This window comes from Zalophus californianus, chromosome 16 (assembly GCF_009762305.2).
Source record: "Zalophus californianus isolate mZalCal1 chromosome 16, mZalCal1.pri.v2, whole genome shotgun sequence".
Classification (NCBI taxonomy): domain Eukaryota; kingdom Metazoa; phylum Chordata; class Mammalia; order Carnivora; family Otariidae; genus Zalophus; species Zalophus californianus.
The window spans coordinates 48,679,421-48,700,801 of NC_045610.1; the positions used below are offsets into that span (position 1 = coordinate 48,679,421).

At 46.1% G+C, this 21,381-nt stretch overlaps 1 protein-coding gene across 4 annotated transcripts in view; it reads right to left on the reverse strand.

Moving 5' to 3' along the window:
• The window catches only part of PITPNC1 (phosphatidylinositol transfer protein cytoplasmic 1), a 243,799-nt gene that overhangs the window by 114,886 nt on the left and 107,532 nt on the right, over positions 1-21,381 (reverse strand). For all 4 annotated transcript variants that reach the window (XM_027625150.2, XM_027625152.2, XM_035724538.1 and 1 more), the window contains exon 2: positions 7,620-7,768. In XM_027625150.2, the coding sequence (XP_027480951.1) occupies positions 7,620-7,768 (149 nt within the window). The remainder of the gene's footprint in view (positions 1-7,619; positions 7,769-21,381) is intronic.

Below are 21,381 nucleotides of genomic sequence, written 5' to 3' on the forward strand. Positions count from 1 at the left end.
TCAACAGGGATCAGAATTCTGATGGTCTTCACCAGCATCTCGATTTTAGCTGTTCTATCCAATCAACTCATGCAGGATACACAGCACTATAATCAATCACCTTTTGGACTTAAAACATTCCCAGCAGAAAGACAGCCCCTCTGAGGTCCCTTCACTCAGGCTTTTCTCCTCCACGGGGTCCCTGAAACCTGCCACCGTCTGTGCTGAGATTAGGCTCAAATACCACCGTCAGCCCACTTACACGACTTTTAAAAAGGACTAATCTACCTCTTACAACCTCATTTTCCACGGGTCCAGGAGGGATATTCTGACCTTTGGTTTCACACCTGGCATTTGATGAGTATTTAATAATAATCAATTGTATCTACCCAGTGACCTGTGAGGTCTTTACATTTCTTCTCCAGCTGCTGTGATTTATTCACTTACTCTTCTTTAATGGCCGTTCTGGCTGCTCTTTTAGTTCGGCTCTTAATGTAATTCTTTACATGGCAGCAAAGAGAGGAGCAGAATTTCCAGACTAGAGGCATCACCTGTGAGAAGCTCGGCTGCTGGGGCTTCGCCCACAGGGAGTGCCTTGAACTTGGATCCCCACCCCCACTTTCCCTACTTAGAAGGGCAGTTTGCGTTAGGGTTCCGGGAAAAGGGGGCCTCCTCTGTGTCGGTTCTTGGAAGGCTCTGCTTGGAGAGCACGATGGTAACGCGGCTCGCATGCTGGGAAGCACCCAGGGAGGGGAGCAGGCCACATGTGTCAACAGCGTTGGTCAGGAGTGAGGCGGGGCCAAGGTGGCACATGCCTGACTGGATGCTCTGGCTCTTTAAGATGCAGCCAAGGGGCGTACATTCTGTTCCTGGGAGTTCCCATGGGAGAAGGTGAATGAGGGAGCAGAAGGGAGGGATCCTGGCAGCATAAGAACCTCTGGCATATTCTTAAGGATTGAGATGGGAACAGAACAGAATAGCACGGACTGAAAGGTATGTTTGGAAGAAGTCCCTTACATGCTCTACTCTTCCAGTACATAAAATGCTATCAGTTAATCAATTTCACATATTTAATATTGTATTCAATATTTACATATTGAATACATATTCACATAGAATTTGTAAGACTAAATATTTTTTTTTTTTTTTTGTAAGAGAGAGAGAGCACACATGAGCGGGGAGAGGGCAGAGAGGGAGGGAGGAGCAGAGGGAGAGGGAGAAAGAGAATCCTAAGGAAGCAGCAAGCTCCCTGCCCAGCGAGGAGCCAGACACGGGGCTCGATCTCGCAACCCTGAGATCATGACGTGAGCCGAAATCAAGAGTTGGACACTTAACCGACTGAGCCACCCAGGTGCCCCGTAAGATTAAATATTCTAAACTATTTGATACTCGTATAGATTACGGCTATTGTGCATGGTTCCTCCCAACTAGAAGGAAAGATCCCTCAGGACAGGGATCTCTGTTCTGCTCACTGCTGCATGCCCGGCACCTACAACAGTGCCTGGCACACGGCAGGCAACAGTGAATATTTCCTGAATGAACAACAGTTGGCTCTGGATATTCAATAACGACCGTAGGATTCTTTCAAAAGGGCAAGGGAATAAGCTCCAAGGTCAGAATCCTTGACAATTTCTCTATGACCTGTGGCCTGGGCAGTGGGCTCTCCCCATGCCACACAAGCTCTGGGCACTGAGCTCTTTACTTTGGGCAAGATCTAAGAAATGAAATTAACTTGCTTGGCAGATCTGGAAGACCTGGGAGAAGAGAAAGGGAAAACGTGAGAGAAGGACCCAAGGCCGGCCACAGAGCTGGACCGATGAGCTGGTAGGTAGAGTGACCAGCTGGTGGCTGGGCTTGTCCAGCCAAACCCCATTTGCGGCTTAGAGACGCTGTACCCCCTCCTGCCCAAGGACACAGAGGCCAGGAGACGCTGCCCTGGAAGGCAGGAGCCATGTAACAGGAGAAATGTCGTCCTCATGCAAATCGATTCAGGCATTAGGCGGAATCACCGTTATAAGCTGGCAACCCTCCCTGACTGGCAGCTGCTCGCACAGCCTAATTAATCCAGCAGCCGTGGTGGGGAAGAACAGGACACTTCATGACTGAAAAACAAGCCTAAAAATAGGCTCCATCTTTTCTCCACTGCCCCTCCACCCTCACCCCTGCTTCCCTCCCCTCACGGGCTTCATAGGGAGGCATCAGAGAGATGTCGCAGATAAAGAGAAGAAAGCCAGGGGACCAAAGAAGAGCCCCATCCTCGCGTGGTTCTGGGCGACGGGTTTTATTTAGAATCGCTGTTCCAGAGATTGATGAGTACCTTGCCTCCTTTCCCTGGATACCAACTGGAACTGGGATTTTTGAAGGCAAGCCAAGAAACACCACTTATTTGGTTAATTGAGCTGGATCGAAGGCCCAAGGACAACCACCAAATGCACTAACATATTAGAACTAACGCGACGTTCCAAGTGTATTTGGGCAGCCGCCAAAATGTACTGTGCACCCAGCAGCGTATCAGATGCCGTAGGGAGGACCCGAGCACGGAGCACCCCCACAGTCGCTGGCAGATGAGAGGCAAGCAATCAAAGGATGAGTGGCATTTTAAAAAAGGCATGATACCCACTTTAAAAATGGGCAAAGGATATCGGTAGACGTGTCTTCAAAGAAGACATACGAACGGCCAACGGGCACAAGAAGAGATGCTCCACACTCATTAGTCAGGAGGGAAAAGCCAATCGAAAACGGGATGCCACTTCACACCCACTAGGATGGCTAGAATCAAAAAGACAGACAATAGCAAATGTCAGTGATTATGTGGAGAAATTGGAATCCTCACACATTGCTGGAGGGAATGCAAAGTGCGGCTGCTTCGGAGAACAGTCTGGAAGTCCTTTGCTGCCCCACTCATTGGTAGCCCGAGCCTGGACTGGAAACTCAATGGGATGCCTTTTGGTTGGGATTTTGGAGTAAGTGATAGAAAGAAAAAAGGGGACAATTTGGACCAACCACGGCAGTTGTAGTGATGTTGGGGGAACGGAGCGGTCTGTTTGCTGCCCTTGGTCCGCTGGAGCTGCCCAGATAGCCGTCCCTTCTCGAGCCTGCAGATAATTCTGTGGGTCACTCACATCTTTCCATGAAATGTCCTTTCCCCTCAAGTCAGACTCAGAGAGAAGGCTCTGCCTACAAAGGCTCTGAGTAACTCCAGTCTCTAACAGATGCTCTGGGTAATAGAGTGATAAGCCAATCTCTAAATGTGATTCGGCTTCCCATATAGATTGATGTGAGGAAGAAATTCTGCTCTCCACTCACTTTTTGCCAGCTCATGAATTCAGGTTCACAGGCCAATGATATTTCTTGGTGTAAATTAGTAAATGGGCACTAGGACATCTTAGCTAATGCCAGTTCAACTCTCAGAACCGACTTCCCTGTGGCCCGTAAAGGGGTCGACAAGATGCCACCCACGGGGGCAGAAGGCTTCCCTGGAGCTGAAGACATCCGAGAATCAACAGTTGCAGAAAGATGCTTTTACTGAACTCCCCTTATCTGCATAAGAGCAGAGCCTCCTGAAAGAAGTCAACGGTCATAAATGCATAAATGCCCTCCCCAGGAGTTTCACAACCAAAGAAGACTGACTCCTCTCACTAGAGATGAGAAGGAAGCACCAAGATAAGAAACTGCCTAAACGGACACTGTCACAAAACTATCTCCTCTTCATCCACCTAAAGCCCTGTTTAGTTTTCATAAAAGCCATTTGTTTTTCCAGAAGTGCCTTTTCCCCTCCTCCCCTGTTAAAATGGTATATAAGCCCTCAATTCTAATTGCCTATTTGAGTCTCATTTTTCTGGTGCTCCCCACGTACATCAGCGCTTCAAACTTGGTCTTTTCCCCCGGTCATCTGTCGGTTTCACTTTAATTTGCAGGCCCCACTGACGGGGCCTAAATGGGCTGAGGGAAAGCTTTTCCTCCCTGACACCACACACAAGATGCACAGATGGATTCACAAATGCTAGAACCAGTCAGCCTGGACCCTACTCTGATCAGAAGGCAAGGGCCATGTCTTACTTATGAAGGGATTCTCTCCAATACCAGAACAATTTGTTAGACATTGTAAGGTTCAATAAATACCCATTTAATGAATTTCAATTATGGAGCAGCCTTGCCAGCATAGCAACACCAAGACCTGTGCATGCAGGGCATGATTAATGCAAAGTGGCTTCAGCTTGTGAGTATCAAAGTAATGGATTTGGTTTTCTTTTATGATTATAGAAATCTGTCTTATTATTTTATAGTATGTCACATACACATCTTTTTCTTTTTCTCTTACTATAAAGCCATAATCTCCCTGGTTCTAAGATATGAGCCATACTCTTCCAAATATTCCAAGAGCCTTTTAAATTATAAAATGATGGACCTGGTTCAGACTTGTGCAAAGGAAATCGAAGATACTTTTCTCCTGGGCTTCATTGGTCATTCATTTATGTCTGCTGGAGGTAAGTCAGGATAATGTCCTCAACTTCCTTTGAGCATAGAAAATTAGGGTTGAAAAGGATCTGAAAGGATTCCTACTTTAACCAGCCATTTGATGTTTGAATCTGCTCAAGGACAGCCTGATAAGTGGGTGCTCCGCTCATGTAATTGACTGTAAGGCACCTCAGTGTGTTTGCACATGGCTCACATACTTAACATTTCTTCCTTCAACTGAACCTAGCCCTTCCTCCTGGCATTCTCTCTCTTGGTCTTGGTCCAACCGGTCCTTTTGAGGTCTTATAGAATACACAGGTCTAATTCTTTTCCCACCTGCCCACACCATTACACACTCTGGGTCCAGCTTTTCTAGGTTAAATGTCCTTGGTTTCTTCGGTCATTCTTCATATCACTTGGGGGCTTTCAAATCTTAAAATCCATAGTAACAATTTTAGAAGAATTGATTAAGTAGAAGGGACTTGCCCTACCAGATTATCAGGGCTCTTTATAAAGCTATAATAATTAGGAATTTAGAACTATATTCTCAAATTTTTTTTTAATTTTTATTTTATTTTTTTTTAAAGATTTTATTTATTTATTTATTTGAGAGAGAGAATGAGAGAGAGAGAGCACATGAGAGGAGGGAGGGTCAGAGGGAGAAGCCGACTCCCTGCTGAGCAGGGAGCCCGATGCGGGACTCGATCCCAGGACTCCAGGATCATGACCTGAGCCGAAGGCAGTCGCTTAACCAACTGAGCCACCCAGGCACCCCAAATTTTTATTTTTTTAAAGATTTTATTTATTTATTCGAGAGACAGCGAGAGAGCACAAGCAGGGGGAGCAGGAGAGAGAGAGAGAGAGAGAGAAGCAGGCTCCCTGCTCAGCAGGGAGCCCGACATGGGGTGTGATCCCAGGACCCTGGGATCATGACCTGAGCCGAAGGCAGACGCTTAACCAACTGAGCCACCCAGGCGCCCCTCAATTTCTTTGTTTCTTATTACCTCTAGCTCCTCCCCTCTTTCTTGGGTTCAATTTCCTTTTACTTCAAGTACAACCTTCAGTAGTTCTTTCAACATGTGCCTCTGAGTGGTAAGCTCTCTCAGTACCCGATTGTCAACAATGATTTTTGTGCATGATTCTCAGCTCCCCCTCCCCTTTCGGAGGGGCCCAAAGCCACATTTCCTGTCCCTTTACGGGCATGACATTCCCCTACATGTCAGTTCTGACATATCCCAGCTTCCTGAGCATTAGCTCATCTGCTTTCCATTCTGGTTTGTGTTTCCTCTTTATTTCTCGTACCTAAGGATTTCCCTTTCTTTGTTTTGAGCTCAGCTTTATATTGTTATATTTCATCCTGTGTTTGTCATAGGAGGTGGGGGGGAGGGTCCACATTAATCTTTTTAGTTTCTATTACTGGAAGTCCAGATATTCTATTCATAACAAGTTTCCCTCTTACTAATGTTTATTATTCTCCTTTAAAATAAACATCATATATTTTGATAGAGAAAACAGACATGACAGAGACAGCTGGACACTTCTTGCTCCGTTTCAGGAAAAGATATAAAGTTTTCTAAAAAAAATTTTTTTTTTAAATTTGGTACATAGGGAACATTCCCTAAGTAATAATTTGGGAAAAGGCAATCATCTGCCAAGAAATGGAATTTCCCATTGGTCTCTATCTATTTTCTTACATCACCCTCACTTCTGTTTGCTCTACAGAGGTGATTCCTACTCAAATCAAAATCAAATATGATTTTCACCCTCCACGCTAAGAATGCCAAAGCAGCATCTTGAGAAACTGGTCTCTGCAAGGAAGTCATCCTCAGGCCAGTCCCAGAGCTCAGCTACTCTTGCAAATCAGCAGCTGGCTGGAGGCTGAACTGGTTCCAAATCCTGGGAATTCACAGCTCCTAATAGATGAATAAGATCAATCTCATTTGCATTTCATCGTGACTCAGGAATTCCCTGATACTGCATCCCTGAGTAGATTAAAACAAGTCAGTTTAATCAGCCCAAGGCCTTCGCTGTCAGGATATCGACCTGAGAGATTTCCATACACCCTAGTGACAGGGCCCAAATGCTCCCATCAAGAAGGAATAGTCCATGTCAGCCTGCTGGAGGGTGGAGGCTGTGTGAGCATGGCAGAATCCCAATACAGCTCCTCTCAGAAATGTCTCATGGTCAAGGCACAGAGAATGGATAAATATTCACGAGTATCAGCAAATAAATGGAGGCACTGTCCAATTATTATGTTGGAAATGCATTCTGAATCATCACATATGGGCCAAGAGAAGAAGCCATAGGTGAGGGTAAGGAGTCTTCATAGAAATGATAGCAAAGACCGAACCAGTCACACACTGGTTCACTGGAGCAGACAGTTCATTTCAATAAAATGTATGTCATGTGACTCTACAAATGTCCTGACCTGGAAGAGAAGAATGGAAGAAGATGGGCTGGAAGTGGACAGAGGGTGGGGAGAAGATCAGACAAGCTCCAATAATCAACTCTGCCATTAATGGTGAGAAAACAGCAGGAGAGTAAAGGGTATACTTTGCAGAGCATAAAGGGCAGTTCTGATGAGTGGTGTTGGTCTACAATCCTTGTTTCCTTACCCTTCCAAAGGAGCAATGACAACCCCTACCTTGGGAAGGCTGGGTCCTCTTGAGAAATGGAAACCACCTCAGCACTGCCTATCACTTTGGTCACAGGTGGCCCTTCACTGTGTCAGTTCCCTCTGTGAACACCTGAGTGGTCACTCGGCAGTCAGTGGAACGCTTACCAAGTCAAGGCCCCAGTGGCACACCGCCATCTTTGGCACTTTGCTACAACACACAGGCAAAGCCATCTCTTTCCCACTGCGGACACTGAACCGGGGCGGGGCGGTGGGGGGGAGACAGACAAAGTCCTGTGTTCCTTAAGACCAGATTTCATCTTAACATGTCATCCAAGGGGTAGGAAAGGTCCTCCTACTGAAAATGCAATTGAGGACAATTTTGCGGAAGGCGGGGGATTCCGGTTTCGGAAGCAACCAGATTGGTGGATGGAGACGGGCAGATGTAATGACTTTCCAAGTCACCTTTTTATGCCAGACACGGTCTCCACCGCAGCAGTAGGGTGGGCTGGAAGGCTCCTGTGTGGTGGGAGAGCCCAAAGGCCGACGGCCAGCTGCCGTGACTCACCTGTTGAGATACACCCGCTTCTCGGTGAACTGCCCGTTGCCATGGTGAGGATCCTCAAAGGGTTCATTCTGGACGACCTCCACCCCTTCTCCTCGGTCGCTCTGTTCATGGCTGTGCTTGCTGATCATGTACAGCTGTCCGATTTTGTACTACAAAACAGACAGTGACAGAGAGGTCAGCCCCACAGCTTGCCTTCAAAAACACCCCCCCCCCCCCATCAACGGTGCAGCAAGCAATGACAGTCAGCACTTTCTGCCAGAAAAAGAAGGCAGACACATGGGCCTGGTGTTATTTTTCCTCCGGAGCAAGGAGGAGAACCAGTTGTGAGTCGAGTGTAGATACGGCATGTTCCCGTGAACAGTCTGCATCGTCGGGGTGATGCTTGCCGGGGTGGCTGGCAGACTCAGGGCTGGCAGCCCCCCAACCCATGGGCAGCACCAGGAAGGCTGGAGCAGTGGAGGCCCCCATCCCATTCTGGCCCTACGGGGTTAAATGGTGCTAAAGTCCTATTTTGTCTGGCAACAAACAGGCCAGGATATGTTATTTCTACCCCTTTTCTGCCTCATTAACTGCACTGCCGGGCACAAGGGGTCACCTATATCTTCCGTCACCTCTCTCCAACTCTCCAAGTCTCCTGAAGTTCTCTGTCCCCTAGAATAGCAGTTCTCAAGGGTGGCTGGACATTAGAATCACCTGGAAGCTTTAACGAACTCCAGCTGACCAGGTCCCACCATGAATGGAACGTGTATTCTCCAGCCTGACTCCACAATGACGAAAGCCTACAGTGTCTTTAACTCCTTTCTGCCCAATTCCACCCACAGTGTAGAGCCTTCCAGCCCGAGGTCCCAGAAGCCATATGCACTTACAGGAAAATAATATGGAGCAACAGACAATGTGAACAGTCTCTGCCCTGTCTGCATTTTTGAGCTGTTCTACTCTCCCTCCTGCCTCTCTTGAGAACCCCATAGGCATGTCTTCCCCCAGTGAACTTTCAGAGTGGCAAAACTAATTTGATGGAGAAAATAAAGAGGCAGAGAGAGAGGAAGGAGGGAGTAAATTGACTTTTGCAAGAGGGAGGTCTGCTCAGAGCCAGGAGGCAAAACGATGCCCCCCTGCTGTTGTCCTTCCGTCAGATTTGGTGTGAAGGAACACACACACTGTGTCACATCATCAAGGACCCTGGGAAGGGGAAAAGGGGCCTGAGTCTGCAACAAAATAATGATGGGTTGTTCTGAATTGTTCCCCAAAGAGCTCAGGCCAGCAGGGATATAGGTCTCCTGTCTGTGGGAGAAAAATAGATTTTATGATATTTTATTTTTGAGAGCGAGAGAGAGAGAGAACGTGAGAAACAAATTTTAAATTAAGGGGGCAGGTGAAATGGACAAATCAACAATGTAGTCAGTTCTAAGACTGAGAGGACACACACCTCCAAAGGTCCATCTTAAATTGTGAGGCAGGTGCAGAGAGGGGAGTGTGAAGGAAATCCAAAAGCCTCTGTCTGGTCTGAGGGCAGCCCTAGGACCCAGGCCCAGTAACCATGACATAACCAACATAACCAGCAGCAGCAGGCTCGAGTCTTCTCAACGGGCAGTGCTACCTGTCCCACACCCCTCCCCAGAACGATCTGCACCTAAAGTGCTTCTAACGTGAGTGTGTACGTGTGTGCACATGCATGCGTGTGCTGCACACACTCTGGGGAAGAGGGAGTGCTGAGGATAAGAGCAGGAAATGGAGAGGGAGAAATCAAAGATGAAATCTATCTTTGAATTTATTTTCAATCAGAAGCTTGACCTGCTTCCCCTTAGTAAGTCTGGCTCCTACTTTTGCTCCTAAAGACTACCTAGGACTCTTTCAAGAAGGTAGACGGTGGGGCGCCTGGGTGGCTCAGTCGGTTAAGCGTCCGACTCTTGGTTTTGGCTCAGGTCATGATCCCGGGGTCCTGAGATCGAGCCCCACATCGGGCTCTGCGCTGAGCACGGAGCCTGCTTGAGATTCTCTCTCCCCCTCTGCCCCTCCCTCCCTCCATTCATACTCTCTCTCTCTCTCTCTCTCTCAAAAAAAAAAAAATGAATTTTAAGAAGAAGGAAGACAGTAAAAAAAAGTTTACAGATCAGGGATTTCTTGAGATACACCTGTGAGATCACACTCCAACTTATGCAGAGGGACACAGGAGCCTCTAAGAGGAAGGATGCTCGGCTGCCTGCACTGGCAGTTGCTTTGTACTTGGTGTTCCAAAAACAAGTGTTTGCCTTCAATGGAATACTATTTAGCCATAAAAAGGAATGAAGTTCCCATACTGATACTGCTTAGTGGATGTTATGGGTTGAACTGTGTTTCCCCAAAATCCTATGTTGAAGTCCCAGTATCTCAAAGGGTGACCTTGTTTGGAGACGGAGTCTTTACAAAGGTCATCAAGTTAAAATGAAGTCATTAGGGTGGGCACTAATCAACAGGACTGGTGTCCTTACCCACAAAGGCAAGCTGAACACAGAGATGCAGATGGAAGGAAGACAGCATGATGTGGCACAGGGAGCTGAGTAAGCCAAGGACTGATGGACTAGCTCCTTCCCTTACAGCCTTCAGAGGGAACCAACTTTGCCTGCTGACCCCCTGATCCTGGCCTTCCGGCATCCACAACCATGAGGCTATCAAATTCCGGTTGTTCAATCACCCAGCCTGTGGTGCGTTGCTTTGGCGGTCCCAGCCAACAGATACAACGGGCACGGGGCTTCCTTTGGAGGTGATGAAAGGGTTCTGGTTCTGGATAGAGGTGCCGGTTTGCACAACACTGGGAACATACCAAGTGCCACTGACCTGACCTTAACAAGATGAATTTTATGGGCTGTGATATTTGCCTCAATTTTTTCTTTTCAAGTGTTGACTCTACTTCTGACACAGATACCCCTAAAACCAAAATCCCATCAAGGGCTTTACTGGATGGGGGTGGGGGGTGTTGGCAGAAGGGATAGGTCTACCACCGGACCGTCTTTAGCAGCTGCAGCCTACTCATGTATGAAGGATGTATGGCATCAAGGACAATGCATGACCCAGAAGGGCCATTAGCCAGATGCAAGTCAGCCCTGGGCTTCAAGTGCTTCCTGCTCTGTGGAAAAGGGAACGGGCCGAGGCAGCCGGCAGCTGATTCACCAGTGGCCGCTCAGCTTCATTGATCATTCCAGAGGCTTCTGAATGAGCCAGTGTGCGGCGGACGCCTGCCTCAGCTCACCGGGGTAACGTCAGTCCGGGGGCGGCCGCTGGACGCTGGATGCGGTAACGTAGGTGGCACGACTGGGGGTGGCGGGACAACCAAGGCCAGACTCGGGGATGGTCAAGGGCTCGGCAGCTGTCACTTCTTTCCCTCCCAAGCACGTCAGGCCTGCTCTGCTGGTTCTGGCCATCTGAGGGGGGCCATCCAGAAGCAGAGGTTTTGTTCTTGTTTTTAAACCGCAAATTAACTCGCAGACACATGCAGTAAGCAGTTTCTCAGGGACAGGGTAGAGGGCAGGACAGAGATAGTCATTGAACCATCTATCTCAAAATCACCAGGAATACTCCTCAAAATGTTGGATCCCAGGCCATCCAGACCCTGGGGGAGAGGGAAGCTGGGGACCTGGCTGGAACGCACACTAAATGCTGAGAGCCACCAGGGCCGAGGCGGCAAAGACATTCATCAGCACCTGCTCGGCACCGCATGGTGCCCAAGCCAAAATGTTCCACCTTTGGGGGGCCTGGCTTTTCTTTCCTCTTCAATACTCATTTTTTTTTCAAAGCTCTGTCCCTAGTGTAGTGAAAATACCACATTCCTCATCACTGTCTCCAAACAAACTTGTATGGCAAAGGAAGGCTGACAAATGCAAAGGTTCTGAAGGGCTCTTCAGACTCTGAAGCCAGAGGGGCGCCTGGGTGGCTCAGTCGGTTAAGCATCTGCCTTCGGCTCGGGTCATGGTCTCCGGGTCCTGGGATGGAGCCCCCGAGTTGGGCTCCCCGCTCAGCAGGGAGTCTGCTTCTCCCTCTGCCGCTCGCCCTACTTGTGCTCCCTCTCTCTCTCTCTCTCAAATAAATAAAATCTTAAAAAAACAAAAAAGACTTTGAAGCCAAAGAACGAATAACAGATCTGATGACTTCACGCTCACAATGACCTCCAAATGAGGAGACTGAGTCTCAGATAGGGGCGACTTTCTCCAGGTCATGTGGTAGAGCTGGGATTTGAACACCACGGGGTCTGTACTGTTTCTTCTCTACCCAATTTCCGCCCTTATTTCTCTGACAAGTGAACCGCTTTCACAAATCTAGGCCTCACTACAATTTTGAAAAAGGGGAGAGTTGGGAGCCACTGCCTCTGAACTTTGCTATTTCAGAAGCCGAACGACTGAAGTCTGAGATCATGTGAACGATCAAAGTTGTTTAAACTGTGCCCACATATGGAAGAGTGGAGCAATTATGCTCTAACTTTGTAAAATCGATTGTTATAATTCCAGAGTTTGGGTAATCATCATTACAGGCAATCACGATTAGAGACAGCTCCACGCTGCAGGGCTGAGCCTCTGTGTGAGCCGTCATCAGAACAGCTACCCCAAATAATTATCTCCATAGTCAAAAAACATCATGGGGCTTCAGATCTTTCCCACTTGCACACAGTGCTGCATGTTTGATAGAGCTGCAAAATTGGAGGGAAGGCACGGTTGCATAAATGTGCCTGGGGAAGCCGAGCATTTTTATCAGTTGGTACAACTGCAAACTCTATGACTGGGCACAATCCAGCTACTCAACACCGTTCAGCCTTGGGGTGTCTGTGTGGCTCAGTCGGTTAAGCATCCGACTCTTCATTCCAGCTCAGGTTGTGATCTCAGAGTCGTGAGATCCAAGCTCCGCGTTGGGCTCTGCGCTCAGCGGGGAGTCTGCTTAAATTCTCTTTCCATCTGGCCCTCCAACCCCCACTCTCTCTTAAATAAATCTTTTAAAAAATACAGTTCAACCTCAACCCTTGATTTCAGAAAAGGTGACCCTAAGACAGAACTCCTGAGTATATGGTTTATTAATCGAGCACCACCCAAAACTGAAACATCATCCCTGCCACAAGTATTGGACCCAAAGTGTTAGGCTCAACAGAACCCCAAACTATGAATGATTTTCACTTAATTGCCCCATCCCAAGTGCTGAGCTTCAGAGATCTCTGTGAGGCCAGGCTCTCATATTTCCCCACCCTAAAGAACCAAGGTGGGGGGAGGTCATCTTCCTTCCAATCAACCCCTGTGTCCTCCCTTCCTGTCCCCTTTCTCTGCCTTCATTGGTCCCAATACCATTTCTAAACATCAGGATGTCAAACGTGGAGGCAATGCTTTCTAATAAACATGACCGACTCTGGATGGAGTTATTTCCAAAGACAGGACTCAGGACATCCAAAGCCCCAGCCCCGGAATCAAAATGTACATCTACTTTTGCTCTTACCATCAAAATGGATGGATGCCTCACAACTTAATAACCACGGAGAGACATCTGTCCCTCTGCCTTAACACAATATCATGTATTTTTCCATCTGTGAAATGGGCGTGATTCCTGCCTGTTTCTCTATGGCTGTGTGGACAGAGGAACAAGCAGAAGGTGATACAATTTGGCAGTCTTTGAAGTTTGCCACATTATTCACACCACTACTCATGCTTTGGTCAAAACTCTTCCAGCTTTCTTCACTCTCAATACATGGGCCTCAAAGCCCATGGAAGCAATTGCCTCATGATGTTCAAAATGCCCACTGAAAAGGGAGTCTACAATGTTTTATCTTCAGGTGCATTGCAGTCTTCACGCCCAGTGGTGCCAAAATTGTAATTACACAGAGGGAAGGAGATACAACGAGTCTAGCTTTTAACAACCTCCTCTCAGAAAGCGAGGGGCTAGAGCTATTTTCTGTAACCCAGGGCACAGCTAAGGCACCGGGAGGACAAATGTTCCAGTCCAGTGGTTGGCAAACTATGTGGGTTGATGTTTGTCTTTTTATTTTATTTACTTACTTATTTTGGGGTGCTTGTTTTTTACATAAAGTTTTCATGGAACACAGCTCTGCCCATTTATTCTGTGGCTACTTTCACCATATAGCAGCAGAGTTGAGACTGTATGACCTGCAGAGCTAAAAATGTTTACTAGCTGACCCTTTATAGAAAAAGTTTGCTGCCTCCTGTTTTAGTTACTCCAGTCTGGGCCAGCCTTAGCTGCTCACCGAGGCCCGTGCTGTCTGGCATGGTAGCCGCGTGGCTAGTGGCATTTGAAACGCAGCCTGTGCTACGGAGGGGCTGCATTTTAAATTTTCTTTCGTTTCAATTCATTTAAATTTTAAAACCGACACTTGATTCGGCTATTAGAAAACTGTTACATAGGGTGGAAACATCTCGGGTATGTGACTCTACCTTTTCAGCTGGAAATTTTTATGAACTTTAAATTCAGATCAGATGCCTCCAATGAAAATTTAGGATCTGACTTGGGATTGCTGTACGTGTAAAATGCACACTGGATTTTGAAGGCTTAGTAACAACAACAGCAACACATGTTTTTACACATAATCTGTATGTTGATTACATATTGAAATGATAGTATTTTGGATATACCAGGTAACTGAAATCTGTTCTTAAAATGAACCTCACCTGAGGGGCACCTCGGTGGCTCAGTCAGTTAAATGTCTGCCTTTGGCTCAGGTCATCATCTCAGGGTGTTGGGATCGGGCCCTGCTTCTGGCTCCCTGCTCAGAGGGGGGGTCTGCTTGGCAGGGAGTCTGCTTCTCTCTCTGCCCCTGCCCCTGCTTATGCTCTCTCTCTCTCAAATGCATAAATAAAATCTTTAAAAAAAAATTAACTTCACCTGTTTCTTCTTACTTAAATGCAGCTACTAGAAAATTTTGAATTACTCATGTGGCTTGCATTTGTGCCTCCCATATTTCTGCAGGACGGTGCTGGTCTAGACCCTAGTCTAGATCAGTGGGGACTGAGAGTCAGGCCATGAGGCCACACCAAGACTTCGGAAGCTGGCTGGTCAGGCAAGGGTTTCCATGTGTGTCCAAGCTAACAAGGCAGAGCGCTGACAATTAGGAATACATTTGGAGAAGCTTTCCTTTTCTGAGGACTGCCGATTACCCGGGCTCTGGAGAGGTGATAATTGCTCACAGTGTGCTATGGTGGAAAGCACCGGGTTTCCAAATCGAAACCTGGAGCCAAAGTCCTGATGTGGCCTTTGATTAGTTCTGTAACCTTAGATAATTTATTTATCTGAGCCACAGTTTCTGATCATTAAAATGGGACCAACAAAATACCTCACAGGACATGGTGAGAATCAAGTGAGAAATAACTTACAAATTAAAATGCTTTGTCAAATGTAAAATTGTACACAAAGCGCCATAGCCATTGCTCTTTCTGTTGGGCAACGCAGCAGGCTGGGTCTTGAGCTCTGTTTCGCTCATTTCCCTGTTATGCCACCACTCCGGAAGGGACACCCGAACAAGGCATTGCCACACACCCGTGCCACACAAACCCCAAAGAACACTGGACCATCCGGCCAAGATTGTCTTTTCCTTCTGTAAAAATGTGAATAGATGGTAGTCAGATTGAATGCTTCCCCAGTGTAAAAAAGCCTGGGAACCTCCACATACATGAGGTACCTAGAGTAGTCAAGTTCACGGAGATAGAAAGAATGGCATTTGCCGGTGGGGGAGGGGTATGGGCAGTTGTAATGGGATGATTGAAATGTTCTGGAGACAGACAATGGTGATGGTTGCACAACACTAAATGCATTCAATGTCACCAAAATGGTTAAGACGGTCAATTTTATGTGATGTCTATTTCAGCTCAATTATTTTTCTTTATGTTTCTATTTAAATTCCAGTAGAGTCAACATACAGTGTAGTATTAGTTTAAAGGGTACAATATAGTGATTCAACACTTCTATACAACACCCGGTGTGCTCATCACCACATGTGCACTCCTTCATCCTCACCACCTACTTACCCAGCCCCTCACCCTCATCAAAATTCTTAAAAAAGCCTGGGAATGCGTCATTCTTCCGGGAGCATGGTTCACCTGCTTTGTACCTCAAGCTAGCCATCTATCAGTGATTCTATTTTTATCGTTATGGAAAAAAAATTTTTTTTCCATTATGAAAAAAATTTTTTTAAAGTACAGGGACTTTTACATTTGATGGATCTTTGGTTTGGAAGCTAACTTGAAGGTGTTGAGCTGAGCTGACATCCTGATTCCTGCCACACCAGTTAGTTGTCTGGCTTGTGGTGCCCTAAAGTTAAATGTCTTTAATTAATATTAGCATGCTGGACCATTCACAGTGCTACTGCTCCCAAGTAATGTTTTTTTGAGTTTTTTTTTTAAGATTTTATTTATTTATTTGAGAGAGTAGACAAGGACAGGGGGGCACAGGCAGAGAAGGAGAAGCAGACTCCCCACTGAGCAAGGAGCCTGATGCGGGGTTCAATCCCAGGAACCTGGGATTATGACCTGAGCCGAAGGCAGTTGCTTAATCAACCACCCAGGAACCCAGTAACGTGATTTTGACTATGACACCTTACAAAGACCCTAAGAGAAGGGAAAGAATGATTAACTGAATAAAAATGCATGCTGTTCCCACCATCCTCTACACGAGTCAACACAAACACCAGCTCCTTACTGAACACGACCGTTATATTTCACGACCTCGTCCCTCCATTTACTAGTCAGCCTGGAGTTCTGCAACGAACACTACAGAAAGACCGATGCCAATTTCTCTGGGGAAGGCAACATGTGTTTTTACTTCCAAGGACTGGATCTGATTTGGGTTCTGCTAACCCCTTAGTCTTTCTGGCTCTCTGATTCAATGTCCAGATTTCCCCATGTAGACAAGGAGGTTTCAAAAAAAAAAGGTGTAAGGTTCTCGGGTGTTTCGTCAGATCTCTCCCTGCCAGGTCAATAAACCACGAAAACCAATATCCGATCCCACAAAGAAAACACAAACCTGCAGCTCATATTTTCAAGCTATCAGTGTATCATCACATATTTATCTTTTCTCCTGGATTTTTATAAGCAGCCCTCTGAGGTGTCTTGTTTACGTAATACCCGTGTCATTATGCCAGGGTGCAGGAATGAAAGAGCTGATAAAAAAAGATTTAAGAAGGAGCTGGGTTATGGATATTTAATTCAAAAAAAAAATCCCCCTTTTGTGACAAACTCATATAAACAGCATCATCCACCGATGCTTCAGCCGTCCTAAGTTTTGAACTGAACTGAATAGAAACAAACGCTCAGGATAGGCTTCATGCTGGCGTAAGCATAACTGTGCCCCTGGTAGACACAACCCCTCAAATCGTTTCCAGGACACTTGGTGTAATCTACCTGCCCCAGTACAGGAGGGTGACGACATTCTTTACAGTGTAGGAAAAGTAAGAGTGCACATTTGATCTGCTGCTTCCAACACTGGCTCGCCCTTGGCGGGGGGTGCATTCTAGCCCCGAGAATTCATTTGATGGCAATACTGAATAGCCCAACTGATAAGATGCAGCATAGATCAGCTACATTATATAAGCATCAGCTAGAGCAGAAGGCATCATCCCCTCTTGTTTATAAACGAGAAGCTGAACGAATTAGCCGTTATCACGTGCCAGGAAGAACCATTAAGAGAGCAAAGACAGGAAAGGCTAGAACTCAACTCAAGACCACAGGGGTAGTTGGCTTTCACGGCAGAATGCGAGACTTCTCCATACAGTGGGTGTGGGGGGACAGTCTTGGTTCTGGAGAGCCTCATCTGTTCCGGTCTGTGCATTGAACAAGCATTGAGGGTGTGCCAGACCCAGCAGACAATGGAAGCAGAACTATGAACAAGACAGAGCTGGTCTCTGGAGAAGGGGAGGGCTTCCATAGGAGTTCCGCTCTGAAGACATAAGGCTGTGAGCTGCAAGAAGCCTGGGCCTCTGTCAGAGCTATCAAACCATTTGCTGAGAAACATGAAACCCACCACAACTCAAGTAAATGGAGAGGTTTGGTGACAGGTCTGACCTTTAGAAAGCAATCAAGGCACTTGTGTTGACTATAGAACATAACCCATAGCCAATCACAAGACCAAAAAGGGGGGAAAATGGAAATCGAGCTTTCTGGGGAAAAGTATCCTGCACCATCTCCTTGCTGCCCCCTTGTCAGTGCTCCTCTCCTTAACCTTGACCTCATACTAACCAAAGATGTCTTCAGGGGAGAGGTCTTTTTTTTTTTTTAAAGATTTTATTTATTTATTTGACACACAGAGAGAGCGAGAGAGAGAGAGCAAGAGCGAGAGAGAGAGAGAGAGAGAGAGAGAGAGGGAGGGAGGGAGGGAGAGAGCATAAGCAGGGGGAGCAGCAGGCAGAGGGAGAAGCAGGCTTCCTGCATGAGCAGGGAGCCCGATGTGGGGCTCGATCCCAGGATGCTGGGATCATGACCTGAGCCGAAGGCAGCGGTTTAACCAACTGAGCCACCCAGGTGCCCCAGGGGGAGAGGTCTTTCTACATTGCAGGCAGCAGGGGCTTTCCAGAATTAGGATCCTTCCTGTTTTGTGAAGCCTATTATTGCGCCTATCGATCTTTTAGGAAAATGACCATCAGCATCCAGGGAAGCTGTAGTATTGGCTAAAAGTAGAAACATACTTGCAGGAATAACAGCAATTAGTTTTAGTGCCTCGGAGACCTTTTGAGAACAGAAAGGCAACTGAATGCAAGGAGAAGCACTTGCTGCTTCATATACAATTGAACAATGGGAGTTCTCACTGTTTTGAAAGAGTTATTCAAGCTACTTCATGCCTAGAATAACATTCGAAGGTCACTGAACTCCTTTGCTTGCTTAAGTGCTAGCTGGCTCTGCGAGCTATCCAGCAATGCTGAGAGTTAAGACCACGTTCTATCTGGGGATCTAAGTTTGGAAAGTTCCAGTATCTTTCTTCACCCCACTTTGGAGCGGAGGCCCCAGTTTTCACATGCATACTTGTAAATCCATAGGTAGCAAGCATTTGCAGGGCATGTGGCTGGTGGCAAGGAAGGAAGGCACCATTCTCTTAGAGCAATGGCAGCCTAAGGCTGTTCTGTCCTTGGTAAAAAGCAGCAGATAATTGATTGAGAAAAGCAAATAGTATTCAACTCTTATACTCCTAAGACCGTTAATGAAGATAGGCAAAACAGAGTAAACTGGGTACAATGGCAGGAATTACTATATTAACAAATCTATCTTCTGAGCTCCTCCGACATTCTGGACTTATTCTAATGACCTGGAGAAATATTTTATCAACTGGTACTTTGAAGGCCAAGTGGTGGCCCTCTCTTCCCAGCGTCTACAGTTGGCAGCCCATCCGACTCTGTGTGTGTCCTCCTAAGGGAAAACGGGGGCCTGAGGCAACGCCATGAGGAAATCGAAATGTATCATGTTTTCAAAGGGTTGGGAGAAAAGAGAATGTAGCAGACAAAAGGAGGAACAGAAAGTGTTGCTCTTCAGATGATTTAAAATTTTTTTACTGTGGTAAAATATGCATAAGAAAATTGACCATTTTAACTATTTTTAAATGTACAATTCAGGGATGTTAAGTACATTCCCAATGTTGTTTGACCATGACCACAACCCGTTGCCAAACTTTTCATTATCTCAAAATGAAAATCTATATGCATTAGACAACAACTTCTAATCCCTCCCAACACCCCCACCCCAGCCAATGACCTCTAATCTCTGAATCTATAGATTTGGCTATTGTAGGTACTTACATAAGTGGAATCACATAGTATGTGTGTGTCCTTTTGTGTCTGGCTTACTTCGTTTGGCATAATGTCCTCAAGGTTCATGCTTGTTGTGGCATGTGTCAGAATGCCCTTCCTTTTGAAGGCTAAGTAATATTCCATTGTGTGGATACACCACATTTTGTTGATCCATTCATCTGCAGAGGGATATCTGGTTGGCTTCCACCCTTTGGCTATAACTCTGAATAACTGTTACAAGCACTGGTGTACAAGTAACTCTTTGAGTCACCACTTCCAACTCTTTTGATACCTAGAAGAGGAATTACTCAGTCAACTCTAGGTTCTTCCTTGAATCTCTCACTCCTGTACAGCTCATTTTAGGTGGTGTGTGGGCATTTCAGACTCTTCTTCCAAATAAGTACTGAGACAGCCCTGGGAGAGATGTCAACTGTATGATTTATTTAAACCAGAAATGTCAGTCGGTAGACCTTCTGGTGAAACATGGATGGACTGAGATGGTGGTGATGATTTAGGGTGGTGGAAGGTGTCCTTTGGAAATGCTCCGGTTGCAAATGTAAGATAAACTCAATGCAATAAACTCCTTTAAGTCAAAAAGGCCCCAACACATTCAAACACTTGTGACTCTTTGTAAGCCCGCCACAAAGACTCAGGGAGCCTGGTGGTGGGCATGAAAAGGCACTTCTATTTCTGTGATAGGAACTATATTCAGTATTATTTCGATGGCCCAGCCAGGAATGTAGTAAATTACAGAATCACAAGGAAGAAGGCAGCAAACAGTCCTGAGAATTGACTTAGAACCACATGTGTAGGGCGCCTGGGTGGCTCAGTTGGTTAAGCGACTGCTTTCGGCTCAGGTCATGATCCTGGAGTCTCAGGATCGAGTCCCGCATCAGGCTCCCTGCTCAGCAGGGAGTCTGCTTCTCCCTCTGATCCTTCCCCCTCTCATGTGCTCTCTCTCTCTCTCATTCTCTCTCTCTCTCAAATAAATAAATAAATAAAATCTTTAAAAAAAAAAAAAAAAGAACCACACATGTAGTCTTTACATGCAAAGGTTTGGGGTAGAAAAGCCATTCTTGGTAATTTGCATTTTTCATTTATTTCGTGTGAATTAAGTCACTTTTTATTCTATTCTAGGTGACAGCGACTCTTGAAAAAGTAATCCTGGAAATGACTTTAAACTCTGCAGTAGGGATTTTCTCATCCTTTTTTCTTTTTTTTTTTTTTGGAGTACATAATTTGGTGGTTTTTAGTATATTCCCAAGGTTGCGCAACCATCACCACTATCCAGCTCCAGAACATTCTCATCATCCCCAAAAGAAACTCCAGCCCCATTAGCAGTCACTCCCCACTCTCCTTCCTCCCAGCCCCTATCAACCTACTAATGTATGTTCTGTCTCTATGGATGTGCCTATTCTGGACATTTTATATAGATGGAATCGTTCAATATGTGGCCTTTTGTGCCTGACTTCTTTCATTTAGAATCATGTTTTTAAGATTCATCCATGTTATAGCACATATCAATAGTTCCTTCTGTTGTTTTTTTTAACCAAAGAATGTTCCATTGTATGGATATACCACATTTTATTCATTCATTCATCAGTTGATGGACATTTGGGTTGTTTCTACTTTTTGGCTCATATGAGTAACGCTTCTATAAGCATATGTGTACAAGTCTTCATGTGGACATATGTTTTCAGTTCTCTTGGATAGATACCTAGGGGCGGAATTGCTAGGCCACATGGTAACTCTGCATTTAACCTTTTGTGGAACCGTCAAACTCTCCACAGCAACTGCACCATTTTACATCCCTACCAACAAGGTGTCATACTTACTTGATAATTTTCAGTTACCTGTAGAAACAAGAAAGTCAAACAAGGGACTTCAAAAGTCAAGAATAAGCTCTGGGACAAGTGTGGCCTTGTTTGCTTCTGTCACCATATTTTACACTTGGGCACATCCCACAAATACCATGGGCAACCATCCAGCCACACACCATCTTTTCATTACTTTGCAGGGACAACAAAGAGCTAC